General features: G+C 43.3%; 1 protein-coding gene across 1 annotated transcript in view; it reads left to right on the forward strand.

Annotated features, from left to right (window-relative positions):
- The window catches only part of PRKCH (protein kinase C eta), a 536,393-nt gene that overhangs the window by 506,478 nt on the left and 6,321 nt on the right, over nt 1-23,594 (forward strand). The window contains exon 13 of the mRNA XM_085626180.1: nt 18,616-18,759. Coding sequence (XP_085482306.1) covers nt 18,616-18,759 — 144 coding nt within the window. The remainder of the gene's footprint in view (nt 1-18,615; nt 18,760-23,594) is intronic.

Raw genomic sequence — 23,594 nt, forward strand, 5'->3', positions numbered from 1 at the left:
AATTGAGTCACTCACTGAAGCAACACTGACATATGTTTGCCTTCATCCATTCACACACATCAAATTCTGTAAGACCTATTGGCTTTGACAATGCTTGTTATTTTTAGTGTGCTACGTTGCAAAGTGAGACGGTGTGGTGTACAAGTGGCAGAAAACAGCACCATGGTAGCCTATCCTTGATTCACAAAGTCGCACACAGCCATTGCTCACTACTAGAGACTGTTTTCACGTACACAGCGTGAAGTTGGCTCAATAGAACCTACAACGCACAAAGGGTTCTTTGCAGCCACGCTGTGCATTGCTGAGCTGCAGTGGCACCGCACTGACACTCTGCCAAGCTCTGTTACACAGTATTTATTTTGCTTTGGGCAAAGGAGCAAATGTAAATATTCCTCTCTTTACCGGAAACGTGAAGATTATCTATTTAAAAACTCACTTTCCATTTCTGAACTTCTTGGACCATAGACACAGGAAGCCTGATGTCACCCACATTCGAGCGTCTATGGACTGGGCTGAGGCAAAGATTATGGAGAATTCATGTACACTCTTAGGCTCTGCATATTTAATCGGTTGAATGGAATTATAAGTCAACTTTTGCTTTTATGGATTATTTTATGCATATAACTCACATGACAACTATTCAGTGAGATTCCATTATTTCTACCTACCATGCATTACCAATGTATTGCATTATATGGCTAGCAGTTTTCTCAATGAACCAGGACTGGCACTTCCATAAGGCAAGAAAGGGCAGCAGCCATAGGGTGCCACCTATGGATGGTACCAAATAACAAAGAAGCATAGGAAAACCCAGTAGATCTCCACAGTAAAACTTAAAGGCTTTGCCAGTGCTTTTTGGTGTTCTACAGCCACTGTGGATGTGCTTGCAATCACGCTAAACGTCTTTAAATGGGTTTGTTAAAACATTACAAATTAATTTGAAGATGACCACCATGGATGCACATACATGCACGGTGGCCATCTTTGAATGTATTCGCAATGTTTTACCAACGCACTAATATGGCCACGATGGAGCACGCGCATCCACAGCGGCCCTCTTTGAATGCATTTGTGTAGGGACTGGAATGTCCAGTGCTTAATTAATCCCATGGTTTGCTAACGTCAGTTGCCAGATTCAACGGAGGAGATCAAAGGGAGAGAGCTGTTGTGCCATTTTCCCCGTACCGGCTCTCTGTGCCCTTGCACCTTGCACCTTGTGCTCTTGAGCTTTTGAGCCTTCGCGCCCCTCCATCCCTCTCGAGCCGCACGGACTTTGCACTGGGCTCTACGACTTAGAGCTGCTCACATCCGACTTGTGGAGGAAGTCGGGCCAGGCCCCTGTTTGCGGCGGCCTTCGCGCAGGCGGGGTGGAGAGGAGAGGAGAGAAGCAGACGCAACGGGCAGGTTCAAGCGGCTGACGGTCGACGGGCATTTCTGGCTTTCTAAGGTCTAAGGAAGCCAGGTTACTGGGTTCTGTTTGGACCGAGGTGGCTGAGGCGCCTATTTTGTTGTTCCTGTGCCTGTGCTTTGCATGCCTGTATTTCACTGCCTGTGACCCAAGCCCACACCTGCGCCCATGCCCATACCTGCGCCTGAGGGCAGAACACGCCCAGCTTCGCTTCTTCTGCCACAACAATTTTGTTTCAGCTTGAGTCATAGTAAAAATTTGAAGACCTGGATTGGGGGCAAGGGTGTGGCTGGCACTAGGCCTAGGTACCTCTGACAGTGGCATGGAAGCACAAGGAATATGGATTAAGAAATCTCTCCACAACATCAACATCATTTCAGAGATTGTGAGATGTGAGGGGTAAGCTCCATGTTGCATAAATACCTTGCCTAAGGCTCTGTGATTGTAGCCGGTTTACTGTGCCTCTTTGGACCTGCTGGTGTCTTGATCTGTGTGGTAGGAGAGGAGGCACTGACCTCCACTTGTTGCTGCTATTTATGAACTCCTAATTCTCAACTATGCATTGGGGAAGGCATTATAGCACAAGGTCTGGGCACTTATGTGGGTCACTACAAACACACAAAAAGGAGGAAGAATACTAAGAGAGCCCAAGAGGTTGTACCAGCTGGTAAAGAGATGGATTCTGATGATTTCCAGCTCCATATAGAGGTGTCGCCAACGATGGAACAGATTCTGAGTGTTTCTGGACAAGCAACCAAGACTGCAAACAGTAACGGGACTCAGCTCTCCCAGTCCTATATTATAGACTATTTTAAACAGTCTGATAAAGTTCAATGTGAGGGTGGTTTGTCTATTCCCATATCAGCCCCAGGAACGTTATGTCCACCAGTGATAGCCATGGTAGTGCGTGATGGTGTGTTACTCCAAGGTGCTGTGATGGGTGATTGCCTGTCACAGCCCAAGGATGATGATTCCTGTTTTAAAGTTGCTGTTCCATCTAAAGGAGAGGAGTCACATTTAACAGTAGTTAAAGCCCAAGTATATTCGGACCCTGAACTGTGCGCTTTATTTGTATTCCCCTCAAATTCGTCCCCTGGTCGTTTAATGCTGCCTGTACAACAGATATGTCCTTTAAAGGTGGAAGATGTAGTTCAGGTTGGGGTAAACCGTCACAGTGTTCTTAGTGACTGTGATATTTCTGTCATATGTTTGGATGATATTTAGTTAAATTAAAGTTTACCTAAGTCATCAATGCCTACCATGAATTTAAAGGCATGTGCCAGCCAACATCGAAGTCTGAGTTCAAGAGAGTATATTACCCAGCCATTAAATGAAACAATTGGTATGGATTTATTTGATTCATAACCAACACTAACTCTTCGAAAAATGTATCCTAGTGGTTCAGGTCAGGGGCTTATGATGGCTGATCAAATAAATAATTCATTAAATTCTGCAGATCTTTAGTTCTTGGATAAATATGATGTACCTACGTTTGTGGAAGTAAATTCTCCCAAATAACAGTAATAATCGGATATCGGAATATGGCAAAACTTGCTGGGGACAATTGATGCAATAACAAGAGTGTTACATTTCCACTTCATTAAACTCAATATCCAGGTGGAGCTATTAAATACCTTTGCTGTGCATGTGGCTGGGATAGACAGTAAGCTGCATAACCTAACCAACTTAGTGGTAAGAGCCCAGTCTGATGTTAACAACCAATTAACTGAATGTATATGTTCACATATCTTAGATAATGTTTCAGAACTTTCAAATATAGTAGGATCTCTTATTGATGAAGTTAAAAAATTGGCCAATCAATCAAAGGCAGAGTCACCGATACCACCCGAAAAGGGATTAAGGGTGAGGGTTGCTAGTGAAAGCACAAAGCTGCAAAAAGCTTATTGTGATGCCCCCTCCTGCACTTCTAATGTTCTACCTGGAATACTAGGAAGTTAGAAGGAGATTTGGGGAAAAAAATAGAAAAAGATGAAAGTCCGAAATTCCACGGCCCTATGTGAGGGTTCCATGGGTCATCCTCCCTTAACAAAAATGGCTATAAAGAGGTTGCGGAAGGCCCAGAATAAAGCTAAGAAAGCTTCAGATATATCGTCTAAATCCGTGCAACAACACAGGAATTGTTATTCTATTTCTTAAACCAAGTGGTCAGAACTTACAACTGCAGGATCAAACTTTATTGGGTACAGATAACTCCCCTGGATATAATCAAACAATCCATTCAAATTCCTTGCCCAGTTCTCAGGTACTAAGTCTCCCAAAAGTTGGTGAGAAAGAGGTGGCAAGCAACAGCAATGTTTGTCATCTAAAAATGCTGATTGAACCAAATATAAATGACTGGGTTGTGTCTATGCCACAGGGTAGGGTTCCTCAGAGAACACCTAGGTTTACACTGGTTAATGGAAATACTTCTTGAGAAATAGATTGTCATCCACAAATGTTGATCAAACCAGCTATAAATAAAGGGGTAGTACCTGTGCCACAGGGTAATGCTAATCAGAGAACGCTTGGGTCTATTTTATTTTTATTTTACGGAGTTTTATATAACGCAAACTTAACCCAAAGGTATCGGGTATCAGAGTGCTTCACATAGCACCAGTTGCGTTACATGAGGACAGATTACATTTTTTTTGTTAGGCACGGGGAGATTAAGTGATTTGCCCACAATCACAGGATATTCAGCGTCATTGCCGCGACTCGAACCCGGTTCCCCACATTCGAGGTCGACCACTCTAGCTGTTAGGCCAACTTAATGGGAATAGGTCTGAAGCTATTCAGAGATCATTTTCTACTAAAGGACTTCGGAATAGCTTCTTAGCCGGTGGCCCATCCTCTGGTATTGAACCCGGCCTAGGTATTTCTATAAGGGTCATGCCAGAATATCAATCTTCTATTACCTTGAAACTAGTATTTCGTCCCTTATATGAATCCAGGGGTATACATGATAGTTGAATCCAGTCTGTAGTTTTTGGAGTGGAGTATTGAGATTAAGAAACTCACCCCTTCAAAATATCCTTCTATATTGGAAGTAGAAGTTAAAAAAAAAAAAAATTTGAAAGTAAAAAGTCAACTCCATTACTTAGAGGTGCGATCGGTCCACTGAATAACCCAATTACCATCATAGTACTTTTGGTTACAAATACATTAAAAGGAGTTTGTATCTGTAAATTGTTAACTAAAAATAAAATGCTATCTGAAGATTTGGCGTGGATCCCAAGTGTCTTCTGGTGGTGGGGACTGAACTTTGCTTAATTGCCGATTGACTGATTTGGAAGATTGAACAACATCACAGGAAATAATCCTAATTAACCAGTCAGGATTTCGTAAGGGTCAATGTACAATTACTAATTTATTGACCCTTACTTTATTGGCAGAGTGGGCTGTTTTAAAAAACAAAACGTATATATCTGTTTTATAGATTTAATAGCTGCATTTGATTCAGTGCCTCAACTATGATTACGGAAAAAACTTGCAGGATGGGGTATTTCCAAAAGTTTGCTTGATGCTATAATACTCCTGTATACAAATGCTTGGTTTGAGGGTAAGCTAGGAGATGGCTTTAATTTGTCCTGGAAGATCAAAACTTGTAATGGTCTTAAACAAGGCTGTGTACTTGCCCCCTGCCTTTTGAATCTTTTTTTTGTGTCAGATCTGCTTCAGCACTTTGAATCTGTTAATGCCAACCCTCAGAAACGTGCTGAGGTCCATCTTAAATATCTTCATTATGCTGACAATATGATTTTGTTAAACCCTCCACGACCAAGGACCCGCCTACTTGAACCACTGCCTGCACTTCCACTGGCACTCCAGGAACCTCTGCTCCACACACTTCACCCTTGCAGATCCCTCGCATATGCCGCTGCCAGGCCGGAGGACACCTTCTACCACCTCCCTGCCAAAACCTGCAACACCCTCCTCCTCCGCACCTTGCCCTCACTGACCGACTTCAGGAAGGGGCTCAAGACCTGTCTCTTCAACTGAGACCCACTGCAAGCGCCTAGATACCCTCTCCTGTGACAAGCTGCTCTATACAAATCCTACATGATTGATTGATTGATGTTTAACCACTAGCGAAAGTGTGTCTATCATACATGATTATGCAAATCTCCCATATAATAACACTGCACACATAGAAATGTCATATATAATGATACTGAAAGCTACTCCTAAAAACTTCAGTGAAATCTGACCAGTTGCCTTAGTTTTATGTATGACACCTCTTCTAAGCAAATAGGTAATAAAACAACATGCCCATTTTATTATTTTCATTATTGTGATGATCTTCCTACCCAATAATTCTACAAATTTAGCTTCATCTCACCACAACTTTGACTCCTCCCAGTGGTGGCTCGTGCAGGTAAGCGCGGTGGGGCAGGTCGGGGGCGGGACATGTTTGTGGGTACACATGACAAACTTCCTGGTTGAAGTGTTGGCAGCCAATCAGAGCTCTGCAGATCTCTGCACAAGCTCATCATTATTCGCTAAGGCTTTGAGGTTCTTAGATATACACAATTGGATTTATTTTAATTTCTCGAGAACTACTGAATGGATTTACATCAAATAACAAAAAGTGTGATCTGCGGAACAAAATATACCTTTCTGCCAAATATGGTGTAAATCCGTCCACCAGTTCGGGCTGCAGGCGTGTCTAAAGAGTCTATGAGAATTAACATGGGAAACACACTTTTTTTAACCCCTTCCTTTTTACCGGCCCCCGCTTGATGGATCACTCAAAACTTTCCATGAACAACTAGAATCCCTTGAGCACTTTCTTGTGAAATTTCGTGAAGGTTCGTCAAACGGCACCAAAGATATATGCAAGTAAAAAAAAACAATTCCTATGGAAATAGGGTCCTAACTGTTGTGAGGCCTGTGTCGGCCTTGGAATGGGACACACCACACATACACCAATTACTGGTATCAAGGTGTGATCTTGAGCGGTCCACCCCCTTTAATCCCCTCTGGCCATGCCTGGCCAGAGGATGTGGTGTAGTAACATCCGGTTGGCAATCGCAGGATAGCAGGACTAGGCCTGTGCGGTAAATTCCGTTCCGCTCGCGGAATTTGCGGAATTTGGGTAATTTTGCGTTTCGCATAGAACGCGAAATTGCCAAAAATTCCACAGCTTCGTGGAATTTTTTGCTTGTTCGCGCTTTCAAAATGCACGTTCACGAGATATTTCCCCCCGAGCACGCAAACAGCATTCGCAAACAGGAAAATAGCATAGCGAACGGGCGGAACAAGCAATTCCGCGTGTTCGCGGAATTTCTGCGTGCTCGCGGAGATTTTTTACCGTTTCGCAGAGCTTTGCATAGCACGACTACGTAAATTCCGCCCACCGCTAAGCAGGACCACTAACCTGCTACATCCCTCCCCAACTCAGTTCTTCATTGACTAGAGTTCAGTTCACATGACGAGCATAGTCCATCAGACGCTGATTAGGCCGGAGGTTGTATCGTTGGGGTTGACTCGGGGCAGGCAGGTCACGTACCGGAGGTGTTTTTGCAGGTCGTCTTGCTGGTTTCCCTCAGAGTTTCGGACACTCTGGATCTGGGACCGATCCCGTCGCTTTCCAGCCAGCTGGTGTTGTCTTCATGTGAGGCTTGAGGAGACGTGACTGGTGGGTTCTCAGTTTTTTTGAACCTCAAGATGTTTCTAGCTATGACTTCTAGACCTTTCACGACTGTTACCATGGTCCCCTCACTTCTGACAATGGTCCACGTTCCGGCCTCAAACGGTGTCCTGAACTTCCACCCAGGCTTCCAATCTCTAATGATTACCTTGTCCCCAAGTTGGAGGGTACACCCCTTTGCCCCCTGGCTCTGGCTGGCGAGGGCATTGCCCCGCTCACGACGTGCTGGGTTCTTTGACTGTTGTAAGGTGGCGGCGGCCACCCTGGGCAGGTGGGGATGGTGCCTCAACGGGGCCCGTTGAACATCAGTGCCCATAGTGCTTGGTTAGTTGTACAATGAGGGGTACTTCGATACTCTCTCTGAAATTATTGTAGATGGCGTTCGGGGTTAGCCTGTTCGGCAGTAGCAAGGTGCAGGGACTTGTTCATGGTGCACATGAATCTTTCGACTTCCCCGTTGGCCTGTAGCCACTGGGGTGTATTGCGGCGGTGGTGTATTCCCAGTTGGTCAAGGAAGTCCAGAAATTCTGCACAATGGAAAGGCGGTCCAATATAGCTTTTGATTTCACTTGGCTGGCTGAAGATGGTGAATGTCTTTTCGAGGACTGGGGCCACGTCCACGAAGGCTGGTGACTTGATTACCTCCACTACAGGGTACTTCGAGTATGCGTCCATGAGGACGAGGGTCAGCCGTCCATGTGGGAAGCTCCAGGGAGTGGTGCAGGTGTCCTCCATGATCACTGATGTGGGTCTTTCCGGTGTGCTCGTATCTGAGAAGCGGGGCATCTCCATACAAGTTCTTCCACTAGATCCTCAAGGCCGGGGAAGCATATCTTCTTCCGCATCCTCGCCTTCATTTTCGTGGCTCCCTGGTGCCCTCCGTGGGCTTGCTCTTTTATTTGGTGCCTCAGCATCTTCGGAATCATAGTGCGGTCTCCACGCAGGAGTATTCTGTTTGGGGTGATACTGAACTCATCTCGTACCCTCCACATTTTCACCTGGTACTCTCTGTCTTCTCCTGGCCAGACGGCGTCACTGAGGAAGTTTCCCCAGGTGCCACTTATGACAGCTGCCTGTACTCGCATAATAGCAGGGTCAGATACCGCTGCCTCTTTGATGTCCTCTAAGCGTTGGGCTTGGGGGCAGGCGGCTGTGGAAACCATTCTGACGTATTCTACCATGTCTTCACTGCTGTTTTGGCATTCTGGGGTTTCAGGGTGGCGGGACAGGAAATCGCCAGGGTTCTTCAAACAGCACGTTAGACCACTGTTGTAGTTGAATAGCCCACCTCTCAATCCGTGGTTTAAGAAAAACAGGGGCTCAGGGGGTGGGGTCCCCAGGGCGTGATAAGGCTCAGGGAGGGTGGCCACGCAGCCTCTCCCTTTTTTTTCATGTTTGGCCTCGGGGATGGGGTCCCTGGGGCATAATAATGCTTGGGGAGGGGGCCCAAGCGGCCCTCATCCCCTTTTAAATATGGCAGTGCTCCAGGGGATGGGGTCCTCAGGGCTTAATAAGACTCAGGGAGGGGGACTGCATGCCACTTCTCTTTTAAATTGGCTTTGGCTCTGGGGTATGGGGTCCCCGTGCCTGATAAGGCTTGGGGAGAAGTGGCCATGCAACCCCCTCCCCTTTCAAACAAAAACAGCCCCGGGATGGGATCCCTGGGGCCTATGAAAGCTGAGGGAGGAGGGCCCCTCCCCTTTTTTGTTGATTTGGCCCCCCGCCTTAAGGCTCAAGGAGGGGGGGTGCGTGGCCTACTTCACCTTTTTACAAATATTTTGCCCTGGGGATGTGGTCCCCGGAGCCTAATAAGGCTAGGAGAGGAAGGCTGCACCTCTTCCCCTTAGAATCTAAAGCCGGGAGACTGCGGTCCCCGGGGCTCAAGAAGGCTTGGGAAGGAGGGCCTCCTGGCCCTCTCCCATTTTTTATTTATTTCACCCGAGGCGATGTGGTCCCTGGGGCCTATTAGGCCTTGAGGAGGGGGATGCATGCCTTTCTTCCCTGTTTAATTGTAAGGGTTGGTGAGAGGGCTTCATGCCCCTCTCCCCTTTATATATATGTTTTGGCCCCAGGGGATGGTGTCCCCTGGGCCCAAAGACCATCCCTACACTGCACATGAAAAGGCTTTGCACGGTGTGGGGTTGGCAGCCTGCTGGTGGTCTGGTGGCAGACCAAGCCCTGTGGCCAACAAACCCCCCTGCACATGGCCAAAGGCTGTGCGCAGCTTGGGGTTCGCTGCCTGTGGGGATTTAGAAACAGGGCCCTGCGGTCAACCCCATGTCACACGTGACAAAAGGCTTTGTGCAGTGCAGGGTTGGCTGACTGTGGGGTGTTTGCCGGCCAGACTCTGTGGACAATACCCCGCCACTCATGGCCAAAGACCATGCACGGCAGAGGGTTGGCTTTACGTATGGTAATAAAATTTAGATTTATGTTAAAAAAATTCCCTGAAAATACCAAAGTTTTAAGTAACATTATAGTTAGGTGTGATAAAAAGATGTGTTTTTGTTTAAAAAAACATTAGAAATTCACTAAAAAAACAAAAGTTAAAGTAGTGTTACAGTTAGAAGAATATGTCAGTGACAACATTAACGTTTTTAACAAAAAAAATACAGAAATTCTCCATTTATAGTGAGCAGAGCTAACTATAACTTGTGCCCCACCATGAACTGCTTATGACCTCACATATTACATCACTCATGACATCATTGAAGACGTTTCAAATAGAACAGTGTTTTGGAATTGTTGTTGTTGCTATGTACTGCGTTATACCGTTAATTACCACAGCATAATGCAGCTCAATCTATCACTACATTTTTGTCCCTTATTTCTAATAAACTACTCAACAGATTTTCATGAAATAACAAAAATGATCCTTTCCTGATCATAATCTATATTCCTGCCAAATTTCATGAAAATCCATTTAGCTGTTTTATTGCTATATCATCTAAAAAGTCTATGGCATATTAATTGGTGGAAAAAACGCTTTTTTCTTTGCACCCCCTTAACTAATAACCATAAAATTTTGCATGATCAGCCAGTGTAGAAGGAGCAGTAGGTCTGCTAAGGTTTGTGGTGATTCACCAAATGGTGACAAAGTTATTACCTATTAAAAATCTGAGGAATTACTGTCTCTCAGAATGCTAACTATAACCACAAAGTGGGTATATAAATATAGCCACCCAGAGTATGGCTGGGTCCAAACTAAGGCGGTATTGTGAGCAAAATGACGATGGACTGAGATTCAGCCCCAAGTAATTACCAGTGGCTGAGAATAATTCAAGAATTACATCCATCACTGTTTTGTATATTTCAGTGTCATGTCCTAAGTGGGACCAGTATGCTCAGACCTGGGTCCTGTGCACACGGTGCCACTGGAACCAAGCTAAACTTGGCTGATGAGCTCTAACTAGGGTAAAACCGGTCCTAGGTTGCTTTTATTCCGGTTCAGGGTGGACTTGGCATGGCAGTTCATCTGTGCCCATTGAAAACAAGGTCAAGACTGATTTGCACATGGCTGGGGCCATACTACAGTGGCATGGTGTGCAAAATAACGATAGACCGGGATGCAGCCCGAGTAATTAACAGTGGCTGAGATTAATTTAAGCCTTCCATCCATCACCTTTTTGACTGCTTCAGCAAAATATATCTACAGCATCCATTCTAGGACATCAATTTTTCCCTTTCTTTGTGAATGTTCTGGTGGCATGCATTACGACAAATCCAGTCTGCTTGTCAGAGTACGTAACTACACGTAAGGTCCTCTCCAAGTCAGGTGATGTAGTCTTATGTTTTTGTTGTCATCGTTGGAATTAATCCCGGTCTGCCATGGTTGTAAGACTGTCTCCCCACTTGACCAGCATGATGTTCCGTGGTGGTCCGTGAAGGTAAGCGCAGTGAGGCGGAGCGGGGTGGGGCGGGGTGAGAGGGGGTGGAAGTCGACAGATGACGGAATAGAGAAAAATAAATAAATAAATACATCCTATTCTGTCATCCTGTGACATCCCCCCCGCCCCACCGCGCTTACCTGCAAAGACCGCTGATGATGATGTAATTGGGTGCAGATCACTCTTTCTGTTCTTGACCAACATGATGTTATCCTGAACAAATCACTCTTTCTGTACCTCAGATCTCTTTTCTGCTAATTGTTTTACCACCGGGGGGGTTACACATAAAATAAAAACATTCAATTCCACTCCTTCTAGAAATGCTTAGAAACGAAATTGTACTACTTGTGTCTCATTCACTAACACTGAAATCCAGACCCACACAAAGACAACAGGACTCAATTAAAATCCTTGCTGCCGCCTTTTAAAGGAACTGAACATTTTAAAGTGAGCCAGATGTTATGAGGATTAGTAAACAATTCTTTTTAGCACCAAATTGGATTGAAATATGCTTACAGAAAAGTGCCACATGTACACTGTAAGCTATTTATAGTTCAGTGCCCTTGTCCTATCTCCTGTCCGGAAGATGGAATCTGAGTCGGGCTTTTGAAGCTTGAAATAGTCTGTGTGACCTTCCCGTGCATGGGCTTTGCATCTGGTGCCTCCCGAGCTGAGCCTCCTAGGTTTGTCTTTTGCTGTGTTTGTCTATTCCTAATTATCCATGACAGTGGGAAAAGCACAACCATCAAAGGGCATTGTAGTTAGTGGGATATAGCTAGACATACAAGATTTAAATACTGACTCACTTTGTTCACGCCCTTGGAATAATCCTGCAAATACTGACCCAATTGCTAACTGCTCAGAGCAGGTAATTCAGATTGTTTGCACATGCTTGGGCCAACATGAAGTCAGTCAATCTGCCTGTCAATCAATCCTCCCCAAAGCCCTGTGTCCTTCTCTAGTGCAAGGGCACCTAGCTCTTCCTTCTTATAAATCCTAGGATCATCGCACACAGCGATCTGCTCTGCAGTATGTCCAGTTGTATCATAGCTTCACAGACTCACTGAGTTCATTGAGCCTTTTACTATAAGAAACCTCTATGGGTCTCATTACAAGGTGCCTGGATTTGTGTGCAGTTTTCCCCCCGGCACCTCGAACCTATGGATACCAGAGGTATTGGTAACTCCATGGGCGGGAGGATTTTGTAGACAGCAACAGGAATCCTGGTGCAAAACAACTGGTTCAGTGTTTCTGTGGACTCTGTAATTCACATAGAGCTGGCGACTCTAATAATTGAACCTGTCCGAGTTACAGTGAACCTCATGTTGAGGTACCTGTCTGCAATGTAAATAAATAAGTAAAAGGAGTGCCTCCATTAATTACACTTGTGGCAGAGTCCAGAATGTAAGCCTAGATTAAGGTTTGGAAATTTGAGGTTTGTTATTCATGTCGGCTTGCCCTCACCTTACTTCCCTCCCGCCATTCGTTGTCCATCTTCCCTTGCCCCCATCCTCACTCCATCCTTTCATTGATGGTGTTGGCTTGCCCAGCCCTCCATGTCCTCCCTCTTTCTGTTGCCCTGACCCCTCCCTCCTTCTTTTGTTCATGTTGGCCCCATCTTCCATAGCAAAAAAGCACTAGCCGCGTCATAGCCCTTTCTTTTTAATTTTCAGCCATGCTTCACAGCAGCCACGCTGCTGTACAACATGGCCAAAGAAACATTGAAAGAGCCAATACCTTGCGTAGGCTAGACCTATTGGTAATGCCAAAGCTTGCTATTTATTTAGGTGGGGCTTCTGGGCTTTTGTGGAAGCTGCTGGTGAGAATTAAGGAAGTGATTATTTGTCTGCATGTAGACAGTAGAGATTGATTTTTTTAAATAATATAAGACTTTAAAATAGCCCTACAACTGCTATCTAAAATTCATTTTTGTATTTCACTCTTTCAACTTAAATATCCCAAAATATCTGAGTGCCAAACAATCTATCTATTTCTCAATCAGTTTCAGAGATAAAGTGTCCTCCTTTGTCAGGGTAGCACCAGTATGTTTTTTTACAAAATTTGTTTTCGCAAATATCTCCTCTAAATCAGATACACATTCTTTTAATCCATACTGCACAGTCGAAAGTTATAATGTTAGTTATCTCAAGCACATATTATGAAAGTCAACACAAGGTCACTCTGCATTCGTACCTTCCAGAGGTACTGTATGGTAGCACCACCTAGAGGATATTTAGGAGAAAACCGTGAGAAATGTGTTTCATAGAGTTGTAAATAGGTTGTGTCATGGGTGCTGTGGAGCAATAAACATCATTCATCATTTTGACGAACACTGCTTCTTGGGCGGATCATCACACACAGGCTGTTGGTGGCGGTCCGTCAGACAACTGAGGCTGCGGTCTGACTGCCGGATTAGGATACCGGCAATCAGAGCACATTGGTTGGAGGCAAAGACTGCCACCTCCAATAGGCTCAAGGAGCCCATTGTGGCATCGGTCGGAATCCAATTCCCTACAATGGGGAGAGTGCCTCCGGAGGCACCGCTGTAGGGATTAGGATATCCCTTTTCCCACCGCCTTTACATGGTGGTCCGACAGCCATGTAAAGGCAGATGAAAAGGGACTTTGGGGGCCCCTAGCAGGGCCATTGTCCCATTTGGGCCTCCGCTGTGGGGGCTGGGGGGCACATCCATGCACCCTGTGCCAGGAACCACTGACATATAGCCGGTCGGACACCTGTCCGAGGCGCTGGCTGTCGGACGTTCTTCTAACCACCATCGTAATGAGGGCCACAGTTAGATAAGTAACATAGGTGTGAAGGGCCCTTGCAAACCCCTCTTTTTTAAATGTTTGCTCTTGTTTGACTTATTGATACTGATATTGTTATTGAGATGTAGACAATGATGGTCGGCTAACTTATGCCCAGTTCTCAAAATCTGTCTGGAAATTGTGGTTAAATGAGTTACTAAATTGTGCTAAACATCTATAGGGATGAAGCTCTCTACCATCGAAAGTCCATAGTCATTTGCGTGCTTAGAGTAGTCTCAACTAACAGGATATAAATATCTGAACTAAAAGTAGGAGGCATAGCATTTTCCCAAATGCATTATAGGTCATGTGTAATGCATCTGCATTTGTAACTTTAACCTTTATAGTTAGTACACTGGCACTGAAATAGAGAAAATGGGAAGCAGTTTGTAATCTGCTGAATCTCTCTCACACTTCTCTAGTTTATGCTCCCCTCCACCCAAATCAATACATCTAATAAGTGCCTGGTACAGCTGCTTATGCTCATCTTGCACAGCTTCCTTTGAACACTGGTACCAAGAGGGGGCATGCAACTATATTATGTTATGGGATTTGTTGAGCACACCATCACCAAGCAGGGTATCCTGGTGCTGAGCAGATGTGAGTCTAGGCACACTTATTAATAGCTTTTTCAGTCAGTAGTGCAAGTCAGAATCCTTGAACTGGTGTATTCATTTAACCTTTTGTGCCTCTTCTCTTTGAGCTAATAGTCCCAAACAAACCTTAGCTGCTGCAGAACTTGGAAGACTCTGTATACTCATAGTGAAGTTGGTTGCAGCTCAGTAGAACTATATCATGCCACTTTTTCTGTGCCAACTCTCCATGCTGGTGAAGGATTGCATCAAGAATAAGGGGAAGGGTAAATTAGATCCACACAGCATGCAATTAAAAATGTTTTTATTACCTTAAACACTCACTCTATGGCCCTGATGATGAGTAGGCCTGTGTTTGCAAAGCCCTTCATAAACCTCTGTTTGCATAGGGGATGGAATTATTAGTTGGGTGATATTTACCATATCCAGTAATCACCGGGTGCATGCCATATCTCATTCTTTGCTAAATATCAGCAGGTCATATCTCTTGGAATTTAAGAGAGGAAGTGTACAGTATTTACTGTACCATTTTTTATTTTGTTGATCGCCACAGTAAGATCTGCATGTTATTCCACTGAAACTCTTAATAGGTGCTATGTATCACAAACAATTGATAATGTATCCCAAGGGAATGGTACAATAAAAAGCACCTAGTATAAAGCACCTACCTAAAGTTTACAGCAGTGCCTAGGGAAGCGGACAGGCATTTAGTGCAGGTTGATTATCTAGGCCATGCCTTGTAGTCTCTCTAAATGTTTCTGTAATTTCCATTCTACCAGATTGACATATATGACAGACCACTTTCTTAGAAAGATTTAAATAAAATGTATGTATGTTATTAAATATGGGGATACCAAGGCAGCATATTTTCAGGGAGTTGAAAGATGTTAGCTTTGATCCGTGGTGGTACCTAACAAGGCTCGGCCCCAGGTGACAGTAGTTGGGTACGTAAGAAGGTTCCGCCCTAGTTAACAATAGTCAGGTTTTCTATATTATCAGACAGCAGAATGAAATCCTGACCTGCATAGCCTACGAAAAAAGGGTACAAAAGAGTGACCCCCAATGAATGAATGTCCGGTACAATGATAATCTGTGCCATCATGAAGGAACACACTGATATCGGGTGAAAACATAGACCTCAAACACAGACTGAAAACATCTCCTCCGAGCAGGGTTCCCTGATTAAATATCGATGTAAAAAATATAGTTAAAAAAAATATTGTGGTAAAAATATTGAATACAAAAATATCGACTCCCTATACTTAAACAGGTAAGTACAATAATATTGATACAAAAATATCGAAGTAAAATATATAGATGTAAAAAATATCGACTTAAAAAAGATATATAAATTAAATAAAATATATTAAATAATATTAATATTTTTAACAAAATAAATTACATTTAATATATATGTTAACAAAATATAATAAATAAACCTAATTAAATAAAAAAATATAAACACACAAAAATGTGTACAAATACATATATTTACTTAAAAACTTTTAACTATTATCTTTACTTAATTTATAAACTTTTTAAATTATATAAAAATAAAATATATACATATATGAATAATTTTAAATAAAATAAAACATACTATAATTAATTAACACATTAAACTATTAAAATAAATATTAAAAATACCTTTCACAACACAATAAATACAACAGTAGGGAAAATATTGGATAGTGGAGGGGTAAAAATTACTATCCCCACTCCAGTGAGTGCAAAAGCTGGGAAAGTGCTGGATAGCGGAGGGGTAAAAATTACTATTTCCACTCCAGTGAGTGCAGCAGTAGGGAAAGTGTTGGATAGCGGAGGGGTAAAAATTACTATTCCCACTCCAGTGAGTGCAATAGTAGGGAAAGTGCTGGATATCACACCAATAAAAATATAAACATCAACATTTTTATTAAATGCTATTTCCATTATTAACATAATTAATATTGAAATGTAAATATAATATTAGTAAAAAAAAAACATTCATTAATTACACATTGTTTAACACTATAATATCTACCCGAGCAACTTTGGGGCCCCTTGATACCCAGCTGTAATGTGAATGATCTTTGGTCAAAATCCTGCACAGTTATGTGGGACATAGTTAAGCCAGCTTGGCTCCGAAGAGATCACTTATTTACGATACACAGGGCATACTATTCTCCACAGAGGCTGTCCAAGTTTTCCACAGGCGACCCGGTGACTTGTCCGCGTTGTGGTTCGATAACAGCCTTCGACGCTCATATGTTTTTTGAATGCCCTCACTTGTCATTCTACTGGGACGCCATCGGCAAGAAACTTACATCTTCCCTGGGTTTTTCAGTGGTCATCGATCTTAGGCTGGTAGTCTTCGGAATCCTTGATCTGATTCGGAGCCCAGTAAATACCCTCCTCTTTTATTGTATGCTGGCTGCTCGCAGGGAAATTTGTAAACGTTGGAAAGAACCTGATCCCCCAACTCTTCTTGATTGGTGTTTATCAATCTCTCAAATTTCGAAGTTGGACCTAGTCAGGATTGGCAACCCAAAGAAGAGAGCTTTTTGGCTGTTGCTAGATTGGATTGTTTAGCAGCTTGGGTTTTTTTTTATTTTTTTATTCCCCCAGTCCAATGATTATCTAGCCATGATATAATCTCCCTGCCACTCCACGTAGCTCTTCTTTGGCAAGTGTCAGCATTGGTGTTACTGGCACATGGTTAGCAGCTGCCGACTCAATAACTGGGCATCGGCTGTGTATGATATTGGCTGTCGCTGTAGGGTTGGGTCTTCCCCGTTCAGCCGGTAACCCACACCAGTTCACGACTGAGACAGCACGCCTATACCTAATAAGCCCTTGCTGCCTTGTTTGTATAGTCTGGCTAACGCAGCCATGATAGAGATGAGGACAAAAAAAAAACAACAAAAAAACCACTATAATATCCACAAAACACATCTAAAATTAATTACACAATTACAATGAATAATTAATTAATTAATTCCAATTAATTATTAGAAATTAATTGACAAATTAATTAATGCAAATTAATTAACAAATAATTAATAAATCATCGATAAAAATAAATTACTTCCCACCATTTACACCTATAAAAACAACACACACCTAAAATTAATTAAACAATTAACATAATTAATTATCAAATAATTTAAAATAATTAACAACTAATTATCAAACAATTATTAATAAATTAATTTACACATTTATAACTCTATAAAATCACAATTATACAATTATGAATACATATAAATTATTACATACATTTCATATAATTACATTACTTCCCACCCTATTCCCCTTTACACCCACAACCCGCTACGGAACTAAAAACTCAAAATTCAATTTAAAAATAATTATTAAATACTATAAATAATATTTAAAATCTATGTAACTAAATTACTTCCCACCCTATTCCCCCTATAAGCCCACAACCCGCTATGGAACTAAAAACGCAAAATTCAAGTTAAAAAAAAATGTTAACTACTAAAATGTTAACACATATAATAAAAATACTAACAATTCTCAAACAAAATACTAAAATACATAACATTAATAATGAATCGATATTTATAACAACTATATTTTTGTTAACGATATTTAACACTTCGATATTTTTGCAATCGATATTAATTACCTAACAATTGATATTCTTTACCACGATATTTTTTACATCGATATTTCTTACCCACGAGATTTTTACCTCGATATTTCTGTAGGTCGAAATTTACACATCAATATTCTTGCTCTGTACCTCCCAGTACATCTATCATACATGCATTTCTCGCCACAAAAGTATCAACTTGCAAATAAACACAATTTCAAGCACAATTAAACCCCCAAATATTATAAGATTGAGATTACAATAGTAATTTAATACAATCCTGCCTCAGGCTGGAAGGGAGTTTGTCTGGATTTAGCAATTAATAACTGCTTACCATTCCTCAGGGCGGTGTTTCCTCGTGGAACTGAAAGGGAGATTTGACCTTCACGGTGCTCCGTAGCTGTAAAAACGAAAAGAAAAAAACGTTCTTACTCAGAAAAGATAGATTTTTACCATACGGAAAGAAAATGTGACCATTCACCCTTTACCACTCACAAAAATATCGCTTTCTTCCCCTGAATATAACATCCTTTTCATCCACTCTTGTCCAAAACTGTCCGAGACCTGATCTGTTTGTGTTTTTTGCTCCTGGAGCAGTGAGGCCAGAAAGGTGAAAGAACAGCTGAACTGTCTGGCTCCATCCAAAGGATAACATCCTCTTATGTTTTGCAGTTCATGCAGAAGAACCCCAGCAAGCGCCTTGGAAGTCCGTCTCGAGGCGGCGAGAGGGCAATCCAGGAGCACCAGTTCTTTCAACACATCGACTGGGATCTTCTGAGCCAGCGCAAAATCGAGCCACCTTTTAAGCCCAGAATTGTGAGTTAACGTGTATGTGTTTTACCGTTTGTGTGTGTGTGTGTGACCTTCTTGCGTTTCTATCTGCCCCTGTGCCTGTGATTGATTCCTTATTCCACCACTGTGCCCAGTGCTGAATGACAGGTACTGTTTTCTTAAATTCATGAACTGACGACAGCTGTAACTTTAGTGTGGCAGCTCTGGCCAGACATAAATTCTGACCTTAAGCAACATGGCCAGCTTTATATCAAAGTGTAATAGGAACCACTAAGCTCGTGACTGTCACTTAAATTGGATCTGTCTACTTCTACTTTGACAGCTCTTGCTTCAACACAATTTTAGAATGGCAAAACGCGTGGCTTTCCTTTACAGGTTGCCCCATGCACAGCAAAGCAATGGCCCAAACTGACTGGAACATGTGTTTGCATGAGCCGCGTACAATGAAGAAATTCATATTTTGCAAATCTGTGGGCTGAAGTTGATTTTGGAACAGCAGTGACTAACCTACAGGAGCTTGCATTTCTCAAAAAAGCTGGTCTATTTGAGTCTGTGTGTTCAAACTAAAATAATTTACTTGTGGCTGGGGATTTCAGAAGGAATTTAAAAGAATACTTGTGCACAAAGTTTGATCACCAGTGATTAAGAAATCGTCTGCTGTGAAAGGGTGAAAGACTTGAGTTATTCGGCATTGCCTCAACTGATTAAATGTAACCCTTATTGTTTTTTTATTCTACATTAAGTTTTACGAAATTAACTATTCCCATGATGACTGTCACTAAAAAATGTAAATTCAACCAGTTTAGGTAGAACACATTAATTTTATTACAGACAGCCAAAACGTGTAAAATGGTTTGGGTGTTATTGCGTAGGCTGGGAATGGGAGAGTGAAAGGGGGGGGAGTTCCTTCCATTCAAGTGTTAATAATAAGTACACTTAAGGTATAACACTTTTATTTACTCGAAAGGGAAATAGGGATGGGTGTGATGATACTGGATTCATTGAAGAGGGATATGATGGGATCCCTCTACATTTAAGCATGATAAGAGTGTGTTTTAGATGGAAAAATAATTTGTTGGTGCCTTTGTTAAGGCATGTTTATTAAATAAATAGTTCCATTTAGGTGCTTTTCATTGAAGCTTATGTAAAAATTAAACCAGAAAAAATAGAACAGAAATGTTTTGGAAAGTGTCCTTTTGTTAAGACACCTAGTTAAGACCTTGAGCATCAGAGTTGGGTACCACAAATCTTTCAACCAACCTATTGATTGTCCCTGTAGTGTCTGAAACAGTAATTACCAGTAGCTAATTCAAGCATTCCACCCGAAACATTTTTGCATACGTCAGTGCGATGCCCTAAATTTGACAGGTATGCCCAGACGTGGGCCCGTCTTCACTCATCCACCAAATTAATCTCAGCCAACGTGCCACCTTAGCTTGGATCCAGCCAAATGAAAAACAATCTTGATGCTGCTCCAATAGGAACAGTCCTGCCCGAACGCCAGGCCAGGTCCTTCATGAACCCATATATAAGCAACCCAAGACCAGTTTCACCCTGATAGGGGCTTTTCAGTTGGGTGTAGCATCAGTTTTTTTAATACTTCAGTACTTGCATCAGTGTCATGTTTAATTATAAAAATGATGGCTCAAGGGGGAGCAATGTCAAGACATATTTTTGCCTATGGCTAGGTCCAAACTGAGCTGGCATGGTGTGCAAACTAACCATGGACTGGGTTGTGGCCCAGGTATTTACCAGTGGGACAGATATGCTCCGTATGTGGGTCCCGTGCATTCTGTGCCACTGGAACAAGACTATCCCTGACTGATGAGCCATAATAAGGGCAAAACTGGTGTTTTGTTGCTTGTGTTATGGTTCAGGGAGCTAATTTTGTTTGGACTGTTCCTATTGCAGCAAGGTCGAGGCTGATTTGCATATGGCTTGGTCCAAACTGAGTTGGCATGGCCTGCAAAATAATGATGAACTGGGATGCACCCCGAGTAATTGCCAGTGGCAGAGATTAATTCAAGCATTCCAACCATCAATTTTTTGTGTACTTCAGTATTTGCAGCAGTGTCATGGTTGCAGATAAACACGATGGCTCAAATGAAATCTGATATGGATTACATTCCCTGACTTATGGCTTACAAAATATATGAATTATGCCTCATCTACAGTTCTACTGCTGCCATATTCTATGGTTTCCATTGAGATGAGGAGCAAGTTCCACCAGGTACTGATTCAAAGCAAACAATATTGCTAACTCATTAGAAAGTGAAGACAAGTTGGGTATTACTTGCTATGTCATATAAAAGCAGACAACGTCCCTCTGCTTCCCGTCAAGCTTCCTAGATAGCAAATACATTATTACAATGCATGTCACTAACTACTAACTTTAACGCTCAAAGTAAGGAGTTAGTAAACCTCCCTGCTTAGCATAGGGATTTTGTATGTAATTTGCTGATCTGACAATTTGAAGTGTTAATTATTTGATTGATTGGAATGAGAATGGTTGATTGATAAAAATGTGAATGGTTTGGATGATTATAATGTGAAGTGTCTGGTTGATTGAAATGTGAATTGTTTGGTTGATCGGAATGTGAATGGTTTGGCTGACTAGTTTGGGTGATTGAAATGAGAAAGGGCTGATTGACTGAAATGCGAAGGATTTGGTTTATTGAAATGTGAATGGTTTGGTTGACAGAAATGTGAAGCATTCTGCTAAGCAATATTAATTGTTTGGCTGATCCGAATGTCAATGGTTTGGTTGAGTGGTATGTGATATAGTTTGGTTGATATGAAATGTGAAGGGTTTGGTTGCTGGAAATTCTAAGGGGCATATTCTCAAGGACTCATCGCCGATTTAGAGGCACTTTTCCGCCACGAAAGTGGCGATAGATTTATCGCCCAATTCACAAGCCTGCGCTAACAGACGACATCATCAGTTTACCTGCGATAGCTGCCGCTAAAAACATCGCCATGGCTGACAGTGGCATCTAACGCTAATCATATGCAGAGTAGGCGTTCCCGTCCAAAAACTCACGATAACACCACTTCGCGATATTATCAACGACCAGCGATGCGTTCCAAAAACAGGCAATAAGACATGTCAGCAGCAGCGACTTAAGACCTGCTTTTTTCTGGTCTTAAGTAGGACAAAAACCTGCAGTATAAAGGAAGCCCAGCCCAGAGCCACATCTGAAGACCAACAGATGCCATGGAGCTATTAATCATGCAGCTTTGAGACCCAGGAGGGACACAACACCCACCGCCACCACCCCCAGGACCACCGCCACCCCCAGGACCTCCCTGACTACAACCGAGGCAGCGCAGAACAAGACAGCGGACCTTCCGAAAACATACCAGCCTCAGAGACCTAATGCCAGAGGATGTCATTGCCCACTACAGGTTCAAAAGGACAACCATCCTCCGCATCCTGAGCCACATTGTTCACAGGCTGACGGTACCAACACAGCGGACAACCAACATCCCTCCGCAAACAAAGCTGCTGGCTGCGCTACTCTTGTTGGCCTCTGGTACCTTCCAACCAACAACTGCCAGAGTCGGAGGAGTCTCACAGCCAGCCCTATCAATGTTCCTCACACCTGTCTTGGATGCCATCATCAGCTTGATACCCCAGCACCTTCACTTCCCCCACACTGCGCAGGAACAGCTGGAGACCAAGCAAGGCTTCTACGTCATAGCTGGCTTCCTGCACGTGTTGGGGGAAATTGACTGCACACATGTCCTACTTGTGCCCCCTCCCGACACTGCACACAATTACCGCAACAGAAAGCACACACATTCCATCAATGTGCAGGCAATAATGGACAACCGGGGACTGTTCACCAATGTCGTCGCCAACTTCCCAGGCAGTGTGTATGATTCCTACATCTTCCAACAGTCCATCATCAACCAGCGCTTTCAGGATGGCACCTATAGAAATGAACTGCTCATTGGTAAGTACCAACGGAACACACCACACACCTCAACTCCACAATCATGCAACTCCCCAATCATGCAACTCACAACTGTGGGAATGCACATGGAACAAAATCACATACAACATGCCAACTAACATGCCCACCTACCAGACACGACAACACAAGTAACTGTGGTAACAGGGGCCAGACATGTAGACAAACCATCGACAAAGGCATAGCCCCTTTGCCATACAATTTCAGAATGTGGGGAGAGGTGGGAACCAAGAATGTGCGAAGGAGGCAAGTGACCCATGAATAAGAATGTACACAATGCCAAGTGTGGCGGTGATGTGCTGGACAGTCTTGAGTATGCAGAGCATAGACATATCCATGTGGACATATACTGCTGGTGTTTGTAGTGTTGTGGACAGTAGACGCAACCATGTTACCTCAGGCAGTGGGGAAGACCGTGGACATGTAGCTATGTCACCCCCCCTGTAAGCGTAAGCGTCGTGGGCTGGGCTGACGTACGCCAGTCCAGCATTGGAGTGTGAATAAATAGCCCGGGGTTCTGGGTGTGGTTCACTTCCGGGATGGCCACCAAAGTAACTACTGCGTGTGTCTCTGTGTCTGCCATATCCTGAACATAGGCCTACACACACGTGGCCGACCACCTACAACGGACAAATCTACACTGGTGACGAGGTGGCTACGTCACACGCCACCCCGGCAGGGGCGTGTCTGCCAGGGCGGCGCCCCTCACCCTGTCACGATGCTGCCGCCGTGACCGGTGGTGCCTGCGCGATGCTGTGCGCCTGCTGCACCCCAGCCTGCTGGTCCCCAGACCCGTCCGGCGCCCAGCGGTGATTGCCCGCCCCTGCGTACCCAGGCCTCACTGCTCACCTGCCGCCACCGGCGTGTCTCCAAGAGGGCCCACCA

Source organism: Triturus cristatus, chromosome 9, assembly GCF_964204655.1.
Source record: "Triturus cristatus chromosome 9, aTriCri1.1, whole genome shotgun sequence".
Lineage (NCBI taxonomy): Eukaryota > Metazoa > Chordata > Amphibia > Caudata > Salamandridae > Triturus > Triturus cristatus.